The sequence below is a fragment of the Diplotaxodon limnothrissa genome, linkage group LG7 (assembly GCF_057381915.1).
Source record: "Diplotaxodon limnothrissa isolate DT_005_m linkage group LG7, D_limnothrissa_male_GT1.1, whole genome shotgun sequence".
NCBI classification, from domain to species: Eukaryota; Metazoa; Chordata; class Actinopteri; order Cichliformes; family Cichlidae; genus Diplotaxodon; species Diplotaxodon limnothrissa.
Genome location: NC_140602.1, coordinates 50,377,335 through 50,393,481, shown reverse-complemented (window position 1 = coordinate 50,393,481; position 16,147 = coordinate 50,377,335). Strand labels below are relative to the sequence as shown.

The window sequence follows — 16,147 nt, the reverse complement described above, 5'->3', positions numbered from 1 at the left end:
CGCTCTGTTGCAGATCTTCCCCTAGCTTTCTCCACATAGAGTTTATGCTATAGACTGGTGTGAATGCAACTCCCTGAGCATGTTCTTTTGTACGTTTAAGCTTGGTTTTCTGTAAGCTTATGAGTGCTTCTGCCGTGTCTCATCCCCTCTGTGCGAGTACTCTTTGATCCTACTTCAGATGTTCCGTGAATTGAGTTGTATCTTTTCATCGACCTCTCTCTTGTCTGAAGCAACCTTTTCCATTGTTTCACACCATTTTTTGCAGTTATTCTATGTTGTCTAATGTACTGCAGGTCTTTATTAACTCAACTGTGTATGAAAGAAAATACTTTTTTATGCTGTTGTGATGAGTTCAGTCATCTTCTGTGTTCAAGCTAAAGATGCTTGACCTTTACTCTGAGCTCACTTCACTTGTGTTTGCCTTTTTTTTTGTTGCCTTTTTTCTTTTTTTTTATGAACCAGCTTCAATTTATAGAAATTCATATTTAATATATAAAACCACTCGGCGAGTTACAACTAATCCAGATACTCTTTGTTGCCATTTATAGGAAGTATATCCATGCTTTCTCATATGACAGTATGGTTGGTTGTTTTTTTGTGTGTCTGTTTTTGGGTTTTTTTTTTTATTGGTTTTTATGCATTATGAGCAAAAACAACAACGTATTTATCTGTCTATCTGTACATAAGCTTTCTTGTACCTCTAATTGTGTCTCTAAATTCCACATTTCTTTTCTTACAGTTTTAAATAAAACTTAATAAAAGAGAAAAAACCCTTGGTGAAAAAGATTGTGTCTTGCTCTTTGCAGGCGGTCTGTGGAGTGTCTTCACATTGGGTGGAGCTGGCAGCAGAGCTGGGATAGACCAGGAACATGACCCTTTACCTTTGTCCAATCAGAGTCTTCTGTTACTGCTGGTATTAGCCAATCTGACAGATGGGCCTGAATGGCCCAACCCCTACCGCCAGGCTATTACTTGTTTCAGAAACACACAAGGTAATATGTACTAGATAAACAAGGTGTGTGTAACACAGCATGCGAAAATCAGATTAGACGAACATATCAAGAAAAAAAACAGATTTCATTATTTATCTTTTTATTTTCTACGAATCTCTGATTTGAAGAAGTCAAACTGTGTCTGTTCTTTGAATTATCGTGGTTTAGTAGTGACGCACATAGATACTCCGTCAGTTGTAGTGCGTTCGTAAATGATTAAACTTCTTATTTAAGACCTCCATTAGGTTTCTAAGAAACATCAGCCACAGTCTCCATGGAGTTATCCCTCCGAGCTAAAGATGGATTTATGGAGTTGTAAAAAACAAGATAACATGATAAAAATGTGTATTTTACGTAGTAGCTGTATATGTTCTGTGTTATTGTCATGTTGTTATTGAGATTCATATCAGTACGAAAGCTGGATAAATATTAACTGGTAACTTACGGTGAAGGGGTGGCATTAAAAAGGTGTGCTTTTCTTCCCACTGCTCTTTTTCAATATGTAAACTGAATCAGAACAGAGTGATATTGGAGTGCATTATTTTGGTTGTTTTGTTTTTTTCCTAAATGCTTTTCTCTGTATTGCTTACATTCCCAAAGTCAAGAGTGCTACGGCCCACTTCAAATCCTTAAAAATCTTAAACCTTCACTCTAAAGGGATGTATTTCCTTATTTCATTAAAAATTTTACTACTAACGCAGGTTAGTTGTTGTAAATTGCTGACAATTGGCAAAGTGTTAAGTCCAATGTGTTACCCACCTGCCACTGGGACACAAACTTCAGTACAAGAGGTGTACATTTAGGTCAGAGTGAAAGTAATATCACAGACTAGCCGCCTCCTCTTAATAGTTTTTATATAAATATATAACTGCACATACTTACAAACAGAATTTTGGTTTTTACTGTTTTCGGTCTGCCTCTTTTTCTGCGCTGTGTCACATAATGTTTATGATGTTCCAAAACATATTTGGGACAGTTGTTTGTTTGAGTTATGTGAAAGAAGGCAGTGAATACTAATCCTGATAATATTTACCATTGTCCATGCAGACACATCATCGCTGCCTGTAGAGCAACCTCACACTTTCCAGATCAATTTCAACAGTCTGTACACTGCTCTGTGTGAGCAGCAGCGCTCCGACCAGGCCACGTTACTGCTGTACACCCTGCTTCACCAGAACACCAACATGAGGACGTACGTGCTGTCGAGAACTGACATGGACAATCTGGTGGGTCGGATTGAAGTGAATCTGAATCTGACATTTTGGAAACAAATAACACACTTGCTTAATAAAACACATCATGCAGTCCTTCCACACACACATTCAGTACGGCCGTGAAGTTTCGTCATTCAGGACCGATGCCGTGGCTCGGTGAACAGGCGAGATTAGTGCGGGGATTGCTGTTGATTTTCTGCGTGGGACCGTGCCAGCTGTTCCTTATAAGATAATAAATTCAAAGATATTTAGTGACTGGAAATCAATCTTTGGCATCTCAGATCAATTTACAAATGATTTAACATGGAGTAGTATAACTTTTTTTTTGCCTTGTTAGCTAAGACGAGGAACAAACCACAACAGAAGAACTCTATGAGGTTGTTTCCAAGACTTGTTTGGAAATCCTCATAAATTTAATCTTCAGTCACATTTTGAAACTCGTTCAGAAGTAGGGAGGCTACTATTGAGGCTAGGCTCTTTGCTCAACAATGAAGCAATGCTGCGTGACAGTGTAATGAGCTAACAGTGCTACTGCGTATGTTTATTACTAACTGCTAACTTGTTCGCCTCTGGCACTATTAGTAAATTGGGTTAAATAGAATAATGTGAATAACCCCTTTTTGGAATGTGTATACATTATGTTTTATGGTAATTTTGAGCTGTTTAATGGCTTCTTTTCCAAGACTGTTTGGATTTTTGCCCAGTTTTGTATGTGTGGTTTGTCTCTGGTTAGATGATCCATGAAGAATAAGAAGTGTCACTAGAGTTGTTTTTCAGAGCTGTGGCTCACACCTCATCTGTTGGCCAGCTCAAAAGTAAAATGACTTAGTGCCGCCGTAGTCTTGAACATGTCCTTCTTATACAGCCATGGCATGAGAAATCCACACAAAGTCAGAAGCCTTGCAGATGTCAACCCCGAATACATGTTTGACTCCTTTTCTTTTCCCGCTGTTTGTCTCAGGTGTTGCCCATACTCGAGATCCTTTACCACGTAGAGGAAAGAAATTCTCATCACGTCTACATGGCCCTTATCATTCTCCTCATCCTGACAGAGGACGATGCTTTCAACCGGTCCATCCATGAGGTGGTAGGTAGACGCACTTTACGTCTCAGCTGTTAACCGTCTCTCTTGGTGGTAATAGTCAATGATTCCTGACGTTTTTCACCTGGTTCGTCTAACTTCTGTCCCTCTCCATCTCACAGATATTAAAGAACGTCACATGGTACACAGAGAGATCGCTAACAGAGATTTCTCTCGGCAGTTTGCTCATCCTGGTGGTGATTCGCACCATCCAGTTCAACATGACCCGGACAAGGGTAAAATTAACACACGGTGATGAAGACGTTTGTACATTTGTGAAAGAGGCATATGTTACAGTCCTGTGCAAAAGACTTTTTTTTTTTTTTTTGAAAAAAAAAAAATTCAATTAATTTTTTTTTTTTAAATGAGACCCCTGTTCATCGAAGCAAATGAGAGAAAGAGCACAAGGATGTGACATTAATGAGGTGTTATACCGTATACTTTGTATTTCAGATTGTTTCCCTTTGTGAAAATTGTCATGCAAAATGTTTCTCAGTCTAAATGTACTTTCCCTTTCTCTTGATGTCACATTTTACATAGTTGTGCATTCAGAGCTTAGCACATTATTCTCAGTCCCTGAAATGATTATTTGGTGCAGTTTCAATAGCTGACCTTACACTAACTTTTCATCTAATTCCCCAGTGCTGGGGGGGATACAAGGAATCAGAGATCATAATGTCTTTACCCAAAATTAGGCTGTGGTTTACTGAAATATGTATTGCATCATTTTTTCTTACTGTCTGTCATTGCAAATTCAGTGCTAACACAGACCTGATGTTCAGTGCATTCCCAGCTCAGATGATGTAGTGGGCAATAGTTTTCTAGTATTGGTATGTCATCCCAAATGCTGCTTCATATTAAATTAAAAAAAACCAGGCAGTCGTTTTCTATAAGAAGTTTAATCATTTGTTAATATTGTGAAATATATTTTGCCCTAATAAGACTTTATAAGACAGATATTATAGATACATTTTACTGAAACACACACGCTGCCAATTCAGTAAAATCATGCCTGACATACCAAAAGGTAGCTAACACCCAAAGAACAGCTTTGGCTGTGAAAAAGCCAAAGCTGAAGGGCAAACCTTCAAGAAGCCTGAAGAGCTACAAATGAAGACTAGTTAACAAAATTACAAGAAAACTTGCCTGAGGGGGTTCAGGATAAGGTTAATAAGAATAACAAATATTGACTTACAAGCTAATACAAATGTTTTACATAATGTTTTTCCATGTATTCTTGCACATATTGCAGTAAATCGCTGCACTTATTTCCCATTTTCCTGGCAAAACATGAAGCAGTCGGGGTGGGTTTAGACTTTTTCACAGTACTTATTATGTATTTTAACACACATGGCATTTGGCATGATTGGAGTGTTGAGTTAAAAGCAATTTTCAGTTTGATCTTTATGCCAGTATTGTCTGCTTGCTTGTGTGTGCGTCTTCTCCAGGATAAATACCTGCACACCAACTGTCTCGCTGCACTCGCCAACATGTCAGCACAGTTTCGATGTCTCCACCAGTACGCTGCCCAGCGGATCATAAGGTAAGCAATTAACTAAGGTGTACAAATAATAAAGCAAGTGGGGCATGACAGATGATGAGATGTCTGTAGAATACTTGTATGAGATGATTGAAAAGCAGAAAAAAAGCACGTTCGCACAACACTCAGTAGATTTTTTTTGCAGATTCATGTTGAGGCAGCACATAATATTTGTCATTATAGTAACTTGACAGTAGTTGCAGCAAAAGAGGCTAAAAAAAATAGATTATTTAGTGAGTGGTAAGATTGTGCAAATGACATCGTTATGTAAGAAGGGGGAAATTAAGGGGAAAGTGTTTGGCCCATGTGGAGACAGAAGAAGAGGATGGGGTCCAAACCACACACACAGATACAGATATCAAGTCATTCTTGTCTGTTAACTGCAGACAACAGGAAGGGAATGTTTCCTTCCCTTAAGACGTGCACAGACTCACGCACACTCAAGGATCGTCTTATCTCCCTGCCTGTGTCTCTATCCATATCTGTGACTTTGGTGTTTTGAGTCAGAGAGGAACAGCGTCTCTGTATTTCTACGTGTCTGTCCAGAAGTGATGTAGAAGAACCGACTCCATGTCTGATGATAATGATAATGGTGATGACTGCGATGGCTCGGGCTGGGCTAAACTGGCTGGCTGCTAGATAAAGGGAATTTCCTGCCAGGAATTTCCTAATGTCAGAGTGGCAGCGCTGAACTCTGCTCCATAATTGACTCTCTGAGAGAATCGCGGCTGGTGCTGTTTATTTTAAGGCGGCAGTGGGTTGATTTGCCCTAACCACAACCCCCACACATCTTTCCTTACTAATTTAACGTTTTCCCTGCTCTCCATCAATATTTCCTTTCTGCCAAATTGTTCCTCTATCCCTGCTCGTGTGTCGGCAGACTCAACAAATGCAATTTAGGTCACTGTAATGCTGCAGGTAATGATCATCTTCAATCTGCCAGTTGTTTTATAATATTAATCAATTCATTGTTTCGTTTATTAAAAAAATGTATACATGAGATTTAATATTCACAAATAAGAAGCTGGAATTGTGTCTAAATAAACCAGTACAGCTAAATTTGTTGTCATTTTAAAAGCGATCCACGCTCATTTTATTCATATTTTAAATTTGGGGGAAAGGTTTTACTTTTGTCTCTGGTGTGAAAGGTTTGTGGATTGTTATGCAACAAGGTGTGTGCCAGAATGTAACAGAATTTTACAGCACATTGTGTTCTGCCTTCTGGTTGGCTGTAGACCATTGTCAGTCAATCTCGTGCCGAGTCTTCTGTACAGTACAGAATGCGTTCAGCTTGTCAAATTTACATAAGTCTTCCATTGCTAGCCGAAAACATTTTGCACCGTCAAAGGCAACCGCGGGTGCCTTTGCTTTCATTCTATGATACTGGACTTATTTTTCTATGAAGGTTTAAACGTGTGGAAAAGTGTGTTCGAGCCTGTCGGAGAAAAGTGTATAAAGTGTGTAGTGAGGGATTTTACGGCCATAAAACATCTATAATAACTGTAAAAAATAAAGTTGGCTACTTTGTGGATTTCACCTATCGCGGGTTATTTTTGGAACGTAACTATCGTGACAAACAAGGCACCACTGTATACCAAATGAGCATCATGTTGTATGAAATAAACAAGTGACTGAGACCATAAAGGCATGAGGAAAATGTTTACTGTGTTTATTTTGAAACCATATGAGCTGATTTTAATAAAGCCCTAAAATAAAATGGTGAAACTATAAATGAGCGTTCCTACATTTCAATTTTAGATTTAGAAAAGAATCCAAGCCTCCAGATGGGTATTTAAAATGAACGCTGTGTCATATATACAAATGTTTAATCACAATCGAGCACAGTGTGTGTCCATAACGAAACCTCTGCAGTGCTGGGAACAGGACGTCTTTAGGTCTTTAGTGTGTCTGTCATTACTTCGGCCTCATAACTGATTTGGGGATCATGCCAGTACTGTTGAAATCTTTTGTGTCACTGATGAGACAGGCCAGCTTGTGACAGTGTGTTATTGTGGGCACCGTCCCAGGTGGAGCTCACTCGGTGGTCTCTCGTTTAAAATGTGGTGGGAAACGAGCGTAGATAGTACAAGAGGTCCTTGAGTAGTTGTGGCTAATAGAGGCTTTGACTTTAGGTCTGAAGATGATAAGTAGACCTCCGTGTAGCTGCTCACATAGCTCTATTTCACCAATTATCCCGGATAATGAGTGCTAGGGGATTTAGAGTGTGAGTGTGCATGTGTGCGCTGTGCTGTGCTGTGCTGACAGGTGGGTAGTTGTAGCTCCAAGGGCTTATCAGAGCTCTGTTTGTGCCTCTTTAGCTTGTTGATGTCATTGATTTTAATTTATTCAGATTTTTTTTTTAAATCTTCTTGATTAACACACAAATTAAAGATTTAGCACCCCTGAGCACCCACAGAGGAGATTACAAAGTTGTAATTACAAGATAAGGTCACTAATACTTTTTTTTTTTTTTTTTAACTTTTTATTTTCACAAATAGTACATAATTACATAACATAATACAGTGTACAATTCAAAACCAAAAAATAAACAAACAGACAAACACACATAAAACAAACAACAAACTGATAACTAAACACAAAAAAACCAAAAAAAAAAACCAAAAACAAAAAAACAGCTCAGTTCCATTACAGTTTAAACACTCAAGAGAATCCTTGTAACATAATATTAGAAACATCAGGTTCCACATAGTTCAAGTATGGTTCCCACACCTTAAAGAATTGATCTGTTTTTGAATGCAGTATACATGTAAGATATTCCAGTGGCACTAAATCCAACACTACTCTTTGCCAACCTTTAATAGTTGGTACTTTTTCATAAATCCATTGGAGTAGTATATTCTTCCTTGCCGCATAGGTGAGAACACAGTACAATCTCCTATTATTCTTGGATATTAATCGCCGGCTGGGGAGGCCCAGTATGAGAGACAGAGGGTCAATCTCCAATTCACAACCAAAACTAATACTTTTAATAACACTGATAATCAGCAGGATGCCTCTTAAAAAATGCATTTTAGAATATTGTCTCTTTTCAGCTATGAATGAGTTTACTGTTGCATGAGCAGAGCAGTAATGGTTACTCTCTGTGGGTCTGTGCATGCATTGACCCAAACTGTTACTACACCCCAGGTGCAGTCAAGCAGACTGATGTTTGTCTGTGTCGTGCCATCATGCGGTCCCATAACAGCAGCGGTTTAGACAAACGCATAAAATAAGAGGCAGACATGTCAGGCTAAAAGGGGGACGACCATTTCCATGTAGAGATGTACACAAATAAAATGTCGCATTTAGAAAAGAAAACATGAGTTGTGGTTAAATGAATCTCCTGGTAGTTCCCTGTGTGATGAAATATGAAATAATATTCATTCATTTTAAAAGACTTCATTTACAAATCAAGCAGGTCTGCTTTTAAATTAATAAACTGTTCTGAATAGAAGTTTCTGTTCTTAGCAGAGGTAATGAAAGGTCATTGTTAAGTATAAAATGCCACTTGAGTTGTTTTGTTATTCATCTGTCACAGGCACACTCATTCCTTTTCCGTGTCTCTGTGTCTCCCCTGCAGTTTGTTTGCTTTGCTTTCCAAAAAGCACAACAAGGTTTTGGAGCAGGCAACACAGTCTCTGAGAGGCAGACAAGGAGAGAGCGCAGCGTTGCCAGACTATGTGAGTAAAACTTACAAACACAAACAGTCGGTCCCAGTCTGCACTAAGTTTAATCATATTTGCCAAATTATGTCTCTGCTTGGACTGTGAATAGTAATTAGATGTGGGCATCCGTGGCAGTTTAGCTGAGTTGATCGGTTTGCGTTTAAAGCAGCATATTTGCATCCTTTAGTTTTAAAAAACAGCTGATTTTTATTTTGTTTTTTTCAAGTCAATGATAAATAAGTCTTTCCAAAGGACGCAAGTTATCTATTTTTTAAAGAAATTTAGAAAATAGGCAATCACCGGTTGCTATGTAACTGTGTGTAGTCCTTAACTGGTTGGTGAGGGGATGCCGGTGGAAGTTGCTAAGTGAAACTGGTTGTAAAGAGTTATGCAGTGCTGCAGCAGTAAAGAACATGTCAACGTGTCTGCAAACGCTTGGCGACTGCTTGCTAAGTGGTAGTGAAACTGTGAAAAGTGTGACACAAAATGGGGACTGTTCATCTTCAAAGTAAAACTTGAATTTATTGAAACGTGGAACCAGGAACCAGGCAGAGAGCTTTTACTGCAGTGGTGAATATTCTCCTTAGACTGAGGGCTTAGCATGGATGCGCTAAACATCCATAAATTACTCCTGATGCCCATAAAACCAAAGGATGGCATTTCTTTTACTCTATGGTTGTTCCGCGCATTAAAGGAACACAATAATAATATGTTAATTATTTCTTGGTTATTGCCCAAGCTAACTGTACGCTGGCTGTTTTAGCCTGCAGAGATGAGTGGTCCTCATTTTCTCATTTAAATCTTGGCAAGAAAGCAAATAAGTGTTAACAAATGTTGGACTGTTATGTTCTGATCAGTCCGATTAATCATCAAAATGACTCCACTGACCGTTTGATCTTAACATTCAATAATGGTGAAAAATGAGCATTATCATAGCCTTTGAGTTTTAATAATTACGTTTTAAATGAATACAAACAAGAGCATTGGCTACTTCTACACTTGAGTTGGTTTTATTTGATGTATTTCTGTGTTCCAGATTTTATTTTTTTATTTTTATTTTTTTTGTCTAATTCCACCTGATGTTTTTGAGGCGTTGAACATTTATAAAACAACGTAGACACGACTGGTTAAAAATAAAGAATGATTTGGCATAATCCAGCACCATAAAGCAACTTTACAGTTTCTGTGGAACAAAGCGAAAAGAAAGGCAGTAACTAGCTAGCTAGTTATTTTGCACATTATTCTTTTGACAGAAAAACAACAAAACAGACAGTTTAAAAAAATTAAATACGGTATTGACTGACAGCAAATTTGTCTTTTTAAATATGTTGATATGACAGTCACACCTGACGAGAGCATTTTGTTGGCTATTGACAAACATATGTCGTCTGTATTTGCACGTAGACGCCGCTGCCCTCGGGTATGTTTGTCTGCCTTTTGGTCTGGCTGTCTCATTAGATTTGGTCCTAGATAAGCGTGCGTATGCAAACACATTTGTGTGTGTGTGTGTGTGTTTGTTAGTGCGAGTTTGGACAAGGTCCCCATAAATACCCTAAGGTGTTGAGGAAACATGAGCGTATGTGAGTGCTTCTTCAACCGTGTAGTGACTGTCTGATGAGGCCCCTTTACAAGCAGACATCTACAGTATGTAACACACATGTATAAAGCATAATTATCCACCCTTGTTTGGATGCCTCCTTCCTTCAGGGTCTATTGTAATGCTCTTTTTTTATTTACAAACATGCATAAGTGGACATTTTATATGACTGAAAATCAAATGGAGAAATAAAGAGATCGGTTTGCCACGATTGCATTTTCTTAAAAAAAGAAAAAAATTGTGAGTACAGCGGTTATATGAGAAAATGGCCTTAAAGTTAATATAATAGAAGCGAAAAATTCAAAAAAGTCAAAGACATGCTCATGCATGGGAGTACGAGGTCAAAAAATAAGGTCATCTACACAACAGCACTCTTTTGATAGAGACTCACTTTAGTGCTCAAGGGTACAGATTTTCAGCTCGATTATTTCATGGGAATTTTGAATGAGTGTTTTCCTTGAAGTGTCTGACACATTCTCTGGGTCATAGACTTTAAAGACAGAACTGGTCAGCTTTTCTGATATTGTCGTTATCCTTGAGCTTAGACTATACTAACTGGCTGTGGCATTGGTTCCCATGTCTACTATCCACGTCTCCGTGTCCACACAGTGTGCTGTAACGAAAGGGAACATGTTGTATATTTGGACACACACACATATATATATACACACTCGAGGTGAGACATAAGTCGAGTGAAATTTTGTCTTGAGCACAAGCTCGAACAAAACTACACAATTAGCCTTCCCCTTGTTTTGAGTGGTGAATATCTTAGTCATAGGTGTTTTTGAGCAGTGGAGGAGATTTGTTGGAAAGAAGGGCTTTCCAGCCTGCTGTTGTCTTACATCTCTCTTTCACCTTCAAGTAGCACAGGTGAAATTGAAAAGCAGATGTTTGACAATGTGTTTTCAGAAATTAAAGCAACTTTAGTAGCGTCTGTTTATTTATTTCTTCACATATTGCCATGTAACTTTGGATATGTGCCACACTGAGTATTGTCTACTTATCAGACGGAAGCCCGATGGGCTGTCTTTTGACAAACATATGCCAAGTAATAGTGTATGGCTTACCATGTTCTTATTTTCAGACTCCTTGGCTTGTTGTTTCCCTCCAAAATGTTGGCATTTGTGAGTAAGATTTAAAGTGTTGGATTGAGTGTGCTATTGGGTCTTTTATTACCAAGCAAAAGGAAGGACATTCCCATCAGTCTATTCTCGTGCCTGTCGGTAAATGCTAGTATGCTAAACTAAAATGTTTAACATGGTCTGCATCATGCCAGCTTAGCTTGTTTACATGCTGAAGGTGGCATTTAGCTTAAAGCACTGTTGTACAGCCGTATAGAGCAGAAACAGAATAATGAGGGGTCTCTGAAATGTAAATATACCTTTAGGCTCTGCACTGCTAGAGCTTTTTTTTTATTGTTAATTCTCTTTGATTTGAGGTTGGCATAGATGGGGAGTTTAAAATGTAGACCCGATGAGCAGCAGTTTGCTGCTTGTTAGCAACTTGTTAATAAAATCTCAGAAAGTAGTCGCTGTAAGTAGCTGATTTTTGTCAGAGCAACACCTAAGCATCCCTAAGATACTCATTATGCCCAGGTTTAGGCTTCACATTGGTTTATGCAGAAAATAATATATGAAACTGACACAAAGCTGCTCTGAGGCCTTAAATTGTATATGAACAAGTATAAAGTATAGCCATTTTTTCTTTTAATAGTTTTAATGTTAAGTTGAAATTCCTTCCTAATTTTCCATGTCTGGCCACTTAACATGACCTTACACGCCAGCTAAAGCCCGTCATTGGTTTTGAGAGATGTGACATCTGAAGGAAGGGCTGCTGTCTCATTATGCCGGCTCCTTTGTTTCCTCCATCGCCGGCTCTCATCTGCTCCTGCGGTAGTAGCGGATGTGGCGGCGTAATTGAAAGCAGCCTGCCCTGGTGTTACTCACAAACCCTCGCCTTAACTTGGGGAGGTGTGGAGGCTGAGGTAGCTGTAAGGAGAGACAGAGGAGAGGAGAGAGCTGACGAGGGGAGGAGAGGGCCCTGGGGTGGGTTAAAGCGTGTTTTTGTGACAGGCATCTGGAAACAATGCAATTTGGCCGAGCCTGGCTGTGGAGAGAGAACTAATGTTTGTTTAATGTGGGATCGTCCTGGACGTATAATCGCTCTCTTTACGAGGGAGAGACCGAGAGGCGGATATGAAAACGTTGTCAAACTGCCCTAAGCTGAGAGTTAAAGCTGGGTGCAGTCTGCTTCTGTGTTAATGTCTCATCTTTCCCTCCGTCTCCTCTTCTGTACCCCCCTTCTCCCTGTAGATGTCTGCCTCTTGGTTGCTGTCTCTCTCTCTCTGGTATATACACACACAGAACATGCCCCCTGTCCCTGAATGTGTTTGCGCGGCTGCGTCTGGTTAGTATCAGGGAAGACAGAGCGAGGGGTTGGGGCCCTTGAGCCCCCACCCCCACCCCCGGGGGGAACATCCAGAGGCTCCCAGACCAAGAAGGGCATCTCTCGTGGGATCCTATGGTTACCTCTGAGTCTGCATTTTTATTCTTATTTTCCTGTCTCATCCACTGAGATATGCCGAGGACATGCAGTTTGCGGTTGTACATGCAAACAAACATAAAAAGATGGAAGTATGTGTTGCATTGTTTGTCACTGTTTATGCTCCCAGCCAGTAATGGTAATGTTACTTCTCTGCCTCTTAGTCTGTTTACTGTTGTACATTTCTGGGAAAAGACTACAAGCGCACACACACACACACACACACACACACACACACACACACACTTACATGCGCACAGACACTGCCAGGAGCATGGTGGACCACCCTGTCTATGTGTTTATGTGTCCTGGTTGAGTCACATTCTGTGATCTCTTTTTAATAGCTGGAGTAGACACATGCATTAGCTTTGTAGCACCATTCCTCTTGTTTAAGAGGAAAGCAGAGCCCGGGGATATATCAACAGATAATAAACATTATGCCTTCTGTTTATTATCAGGGCTTTCAGGAATGTGCGGATTTCTTAGGAAGCTACAAAATGATTTTTTTTTGTGCAAAGTCCAGAATCATTCAGTGATGCAAGCTGTTAACTAGAAATTGTGCTTCTGAAGCGAGCTATTATACAGTCTGCGATGTTTATGTGAGTGAGTAGTTGTAATCAGTCAAGCAGCATTAATGTTTGTGCTGACAGTTATTGTTTAGTTTATTTGAAGTGGCCTCACTGCACATTTTCTTTTTTTATTCGCTTGTTTACGATGTTCTACTGCGTTAAGTGTGTTGTAGGTTGTTTGATGATTCAAACATAGTTCACGTGTAGATGGAAAAAGATTTGTAGCCCGAATGTAAACAAAGGGATGAAAATGTGTAGTTTCATATTTTAGGGTGTTACTTTAGTCAATTAGTATTCATAAACATTAATATTAAAATTGAATTAACACACAATAAAAGTTACAAGCTTATATACAATACTGTTCAAACGTCACCCCTCATTTCTTTATATTGTAGCCGGGCTGTCATCATTTTTAAAGTGTTAATGAGCAATAGTTCAGCTCTGAAAACTGAAAATCTGCAGCATCATTCATCCAAATTTCAGCTTTTTGCTTCAAATCATTTTTAGTATGTGTGGAGGAGGTAAAACAGGAAGTGTCTACAAATTAGAAGAAAGCTTGTCTAAAAGAGTTCAGGCTGTGTTGAAGATTAAAGACGGTCATAGGAGCTTATTTATACTGACTTTTAAGCTTGTTAGAATTGCACAAACTCAGTTTTTTTCTTTTAAACTGTATTTCCATGTGTGTGTACATGTTTGAAAAAATCACTGTACTTATTTCTCTTTTTCCCAGCAAAACATAAAGAAATGAAAGGGTGGTTCAAGACTTTTGCACAGTATTGTTGCACACAAAAAAGACAATTCATGAACCATTTATTACACTAGTTCAGGCATGCTGCTATCAGCAAAGGTTGACCCCAAAGGATTATTTATAAACTGGTAATAAGATGATGAGGTCACAGAGGACTCTCACGTTATAAATTGTTGCACCAGGGAGAAGACTGAGAAAGTGAGACCTCTTCACATCCTAGCAACCTTAAACCACACAGCACACTCTAGCTTAAAGTTGACCAGATGAGACGGGTTAAACATAGATGATTGTTTCTTACTTTCAATTCAGAATCCCAGCTCAGTGACGACTCCAATCCAGACCACTTAATCACTTTGGCTAATGTGACGGGAAAACTTGATATTTTTTAAACTGTATTTTTATAGGTTTTACAGCTTTTCCTGCTGATAAAGACCTCCCCACCGCCCCATGTTATGAAATGCATTCTGCTGTTTATAAGGCTTTATTCAGACAGGTGTTATAGTTCGATTAAAACAAGAAAAGGCCTTTTTTTTTTTTTTTAATTTAACCAGGAAGATCACCATTGAGATTAAAAACCTATTTTACAAGAGAGACCTGGCCAAGATGGGCAGCAGCAAGTGTCTCACAGTTACAAAAATTACTCAATTAAAACCAGGTAGCAAAAATAAATGAAAACTATCAAATAAAATAAAATAAAATAAAATTCAGCAGTTCATCACAAGGTTGTTTGTCACCATATGTGTAAGTCACACATACAAACAAAGATCTGAGCACTCTTCTATAAATCCAGAACAGATTATAACAGATTATTTCAATCTAACAACAACTAAGTAAACTATCAGTACTATTTGCTGATCTTTTATAGGCCAATTAATCAAGTGTACATTCCTGGAAAGTTATGAAAGATAGAATAAATATATGTTGCTCATTTTCGAGAGGACTTCCTCATGCGAATCTTTAAGTTCCAAATCTGTTACTCGGATGGACTTCTTAAAATCATCTTAGCATGAGCTGGGTTGTGTCATAGTTTAAGGAAATATAAACGTAGGACACCAGCATATTTTTTTTTTAACTGAACTCCAATTAAGAGTTTGCCTATAGGAGACCAAGATAAATGAGATCTTTTAGAGTGGTGGTCTTTAACTGCTCCAAATGAACTCAACTTCAGGCTCCAGGCTGAGTAGCTAAGCCTCTAGTGAAATTGAACATAGAATAAACTAATCACATGTAACAAGTAACCTCTTAACCTCTCTGCCATGCAATAAGTAGCTCATTATCTTCTCTTCTCTGTCTCATAAATCTGTTTCCTTGCATTCCTCTCATTAAGGTGCTTTCCTGCTGAGAGGTGAGAGTTAGCTTACACACTGACTCCACAATTTGGTCTCTGATCTTTCAGGAGTTACCCCTCCCTCACCCCCTCACCTGCCCAGTAACAACGGTGTTAGGCCCAGTTATTAGTTTACTATTATTCTGTTAGCCTGTCTCTCCATATATGTGCCATCCTCTTATCTTTTGTCATCTATCACTGCCTCTTTCAGCTGCTATTCTCAGGCAGTAGGACTGCCACCCCTGCAGGCAGCAGGTGCTCTGGGGTCCTAATGATCCGCTGCTTCCAAATGGTAATTAGGGCAGCCCTGCTGCATCGTGGTCCTTTCGCGATCGAGGCACAGCAAAACAGAGCACAGCTCGTAGCAGATCAATTAGCACTGCCTACCTATCTCCCAGAGTGCTGTTGCAGCAGTTGGCGTCATCTTTTTTTTATCATTATCACTCACGTCATGACCCACATGACCCACAGTACTGCCTTCATTCCCCACCCAAGCCGCCCCGCTGTTAGCGCTAGCCAAGTCTCAGAAAAGTAGTGTGCCTATTTAATCAGGATAAGGTATATGGACGCCAATACACGGGATCCTGCCGTCACACACGAGACGGTGATGCAGAGAGCATCCAGCATAATCACATTGTGTTGATGCTGCTGTTTTTCTTTAGGGTCCAACTTTGTCGCCACACACACACTTTTTTCTCTTTTTCTCTGTGTGCATCCAACAAAGGATGTTTTGTGGGTATGTGAAGCTATGGGGTAATGAGAAGCTGACCTGAGCACAATGCTCTTCAAAATGGTGTGATTATGACATGGCTGTGGTACCATAATGCGGGTCAGACAATGACCTATTTAAAAAAAAAAAAAAAAAAAAAAAAA

At 39.2% G+C, this 16,147-nt stretch overlaps 1 protein-coding gene across 1 annotated transcript in view; it reads left to right on the top strand.

Annotated features, from left to right (window-relative positions):
• The window catches only part of dym (dymeclin), a 59,641-nt gene that overhangs the window by 23,326 nt on the left and 20,168 nt on the right, over nt 1–16,147 (top strand). The window contains exons 9-14 of the mRNA XM_085359847.1: nt 807–992; nt 2,040–2,218; nt 3,168–3,293; nt 3,410–3,523; nt 4,736–4,830; nt 8,408–8,507. Coding sequence (XP_085215973.1) covers nt 807–992; nt 2,040–2,218; nt 3,168–3,293; nt 3,410–3,523; nt 4,736–4,830; nt 8,408–8,507 — 800 coding nt within the window. The remainder of the gene's footprint in view (nt 1–806; nt 993–2,039; nt 2,219–3,167; nt 3,294–3,409; nt 3,524–4,735; nt 4,831–8,407; nt 8,508–16,147) is intronic.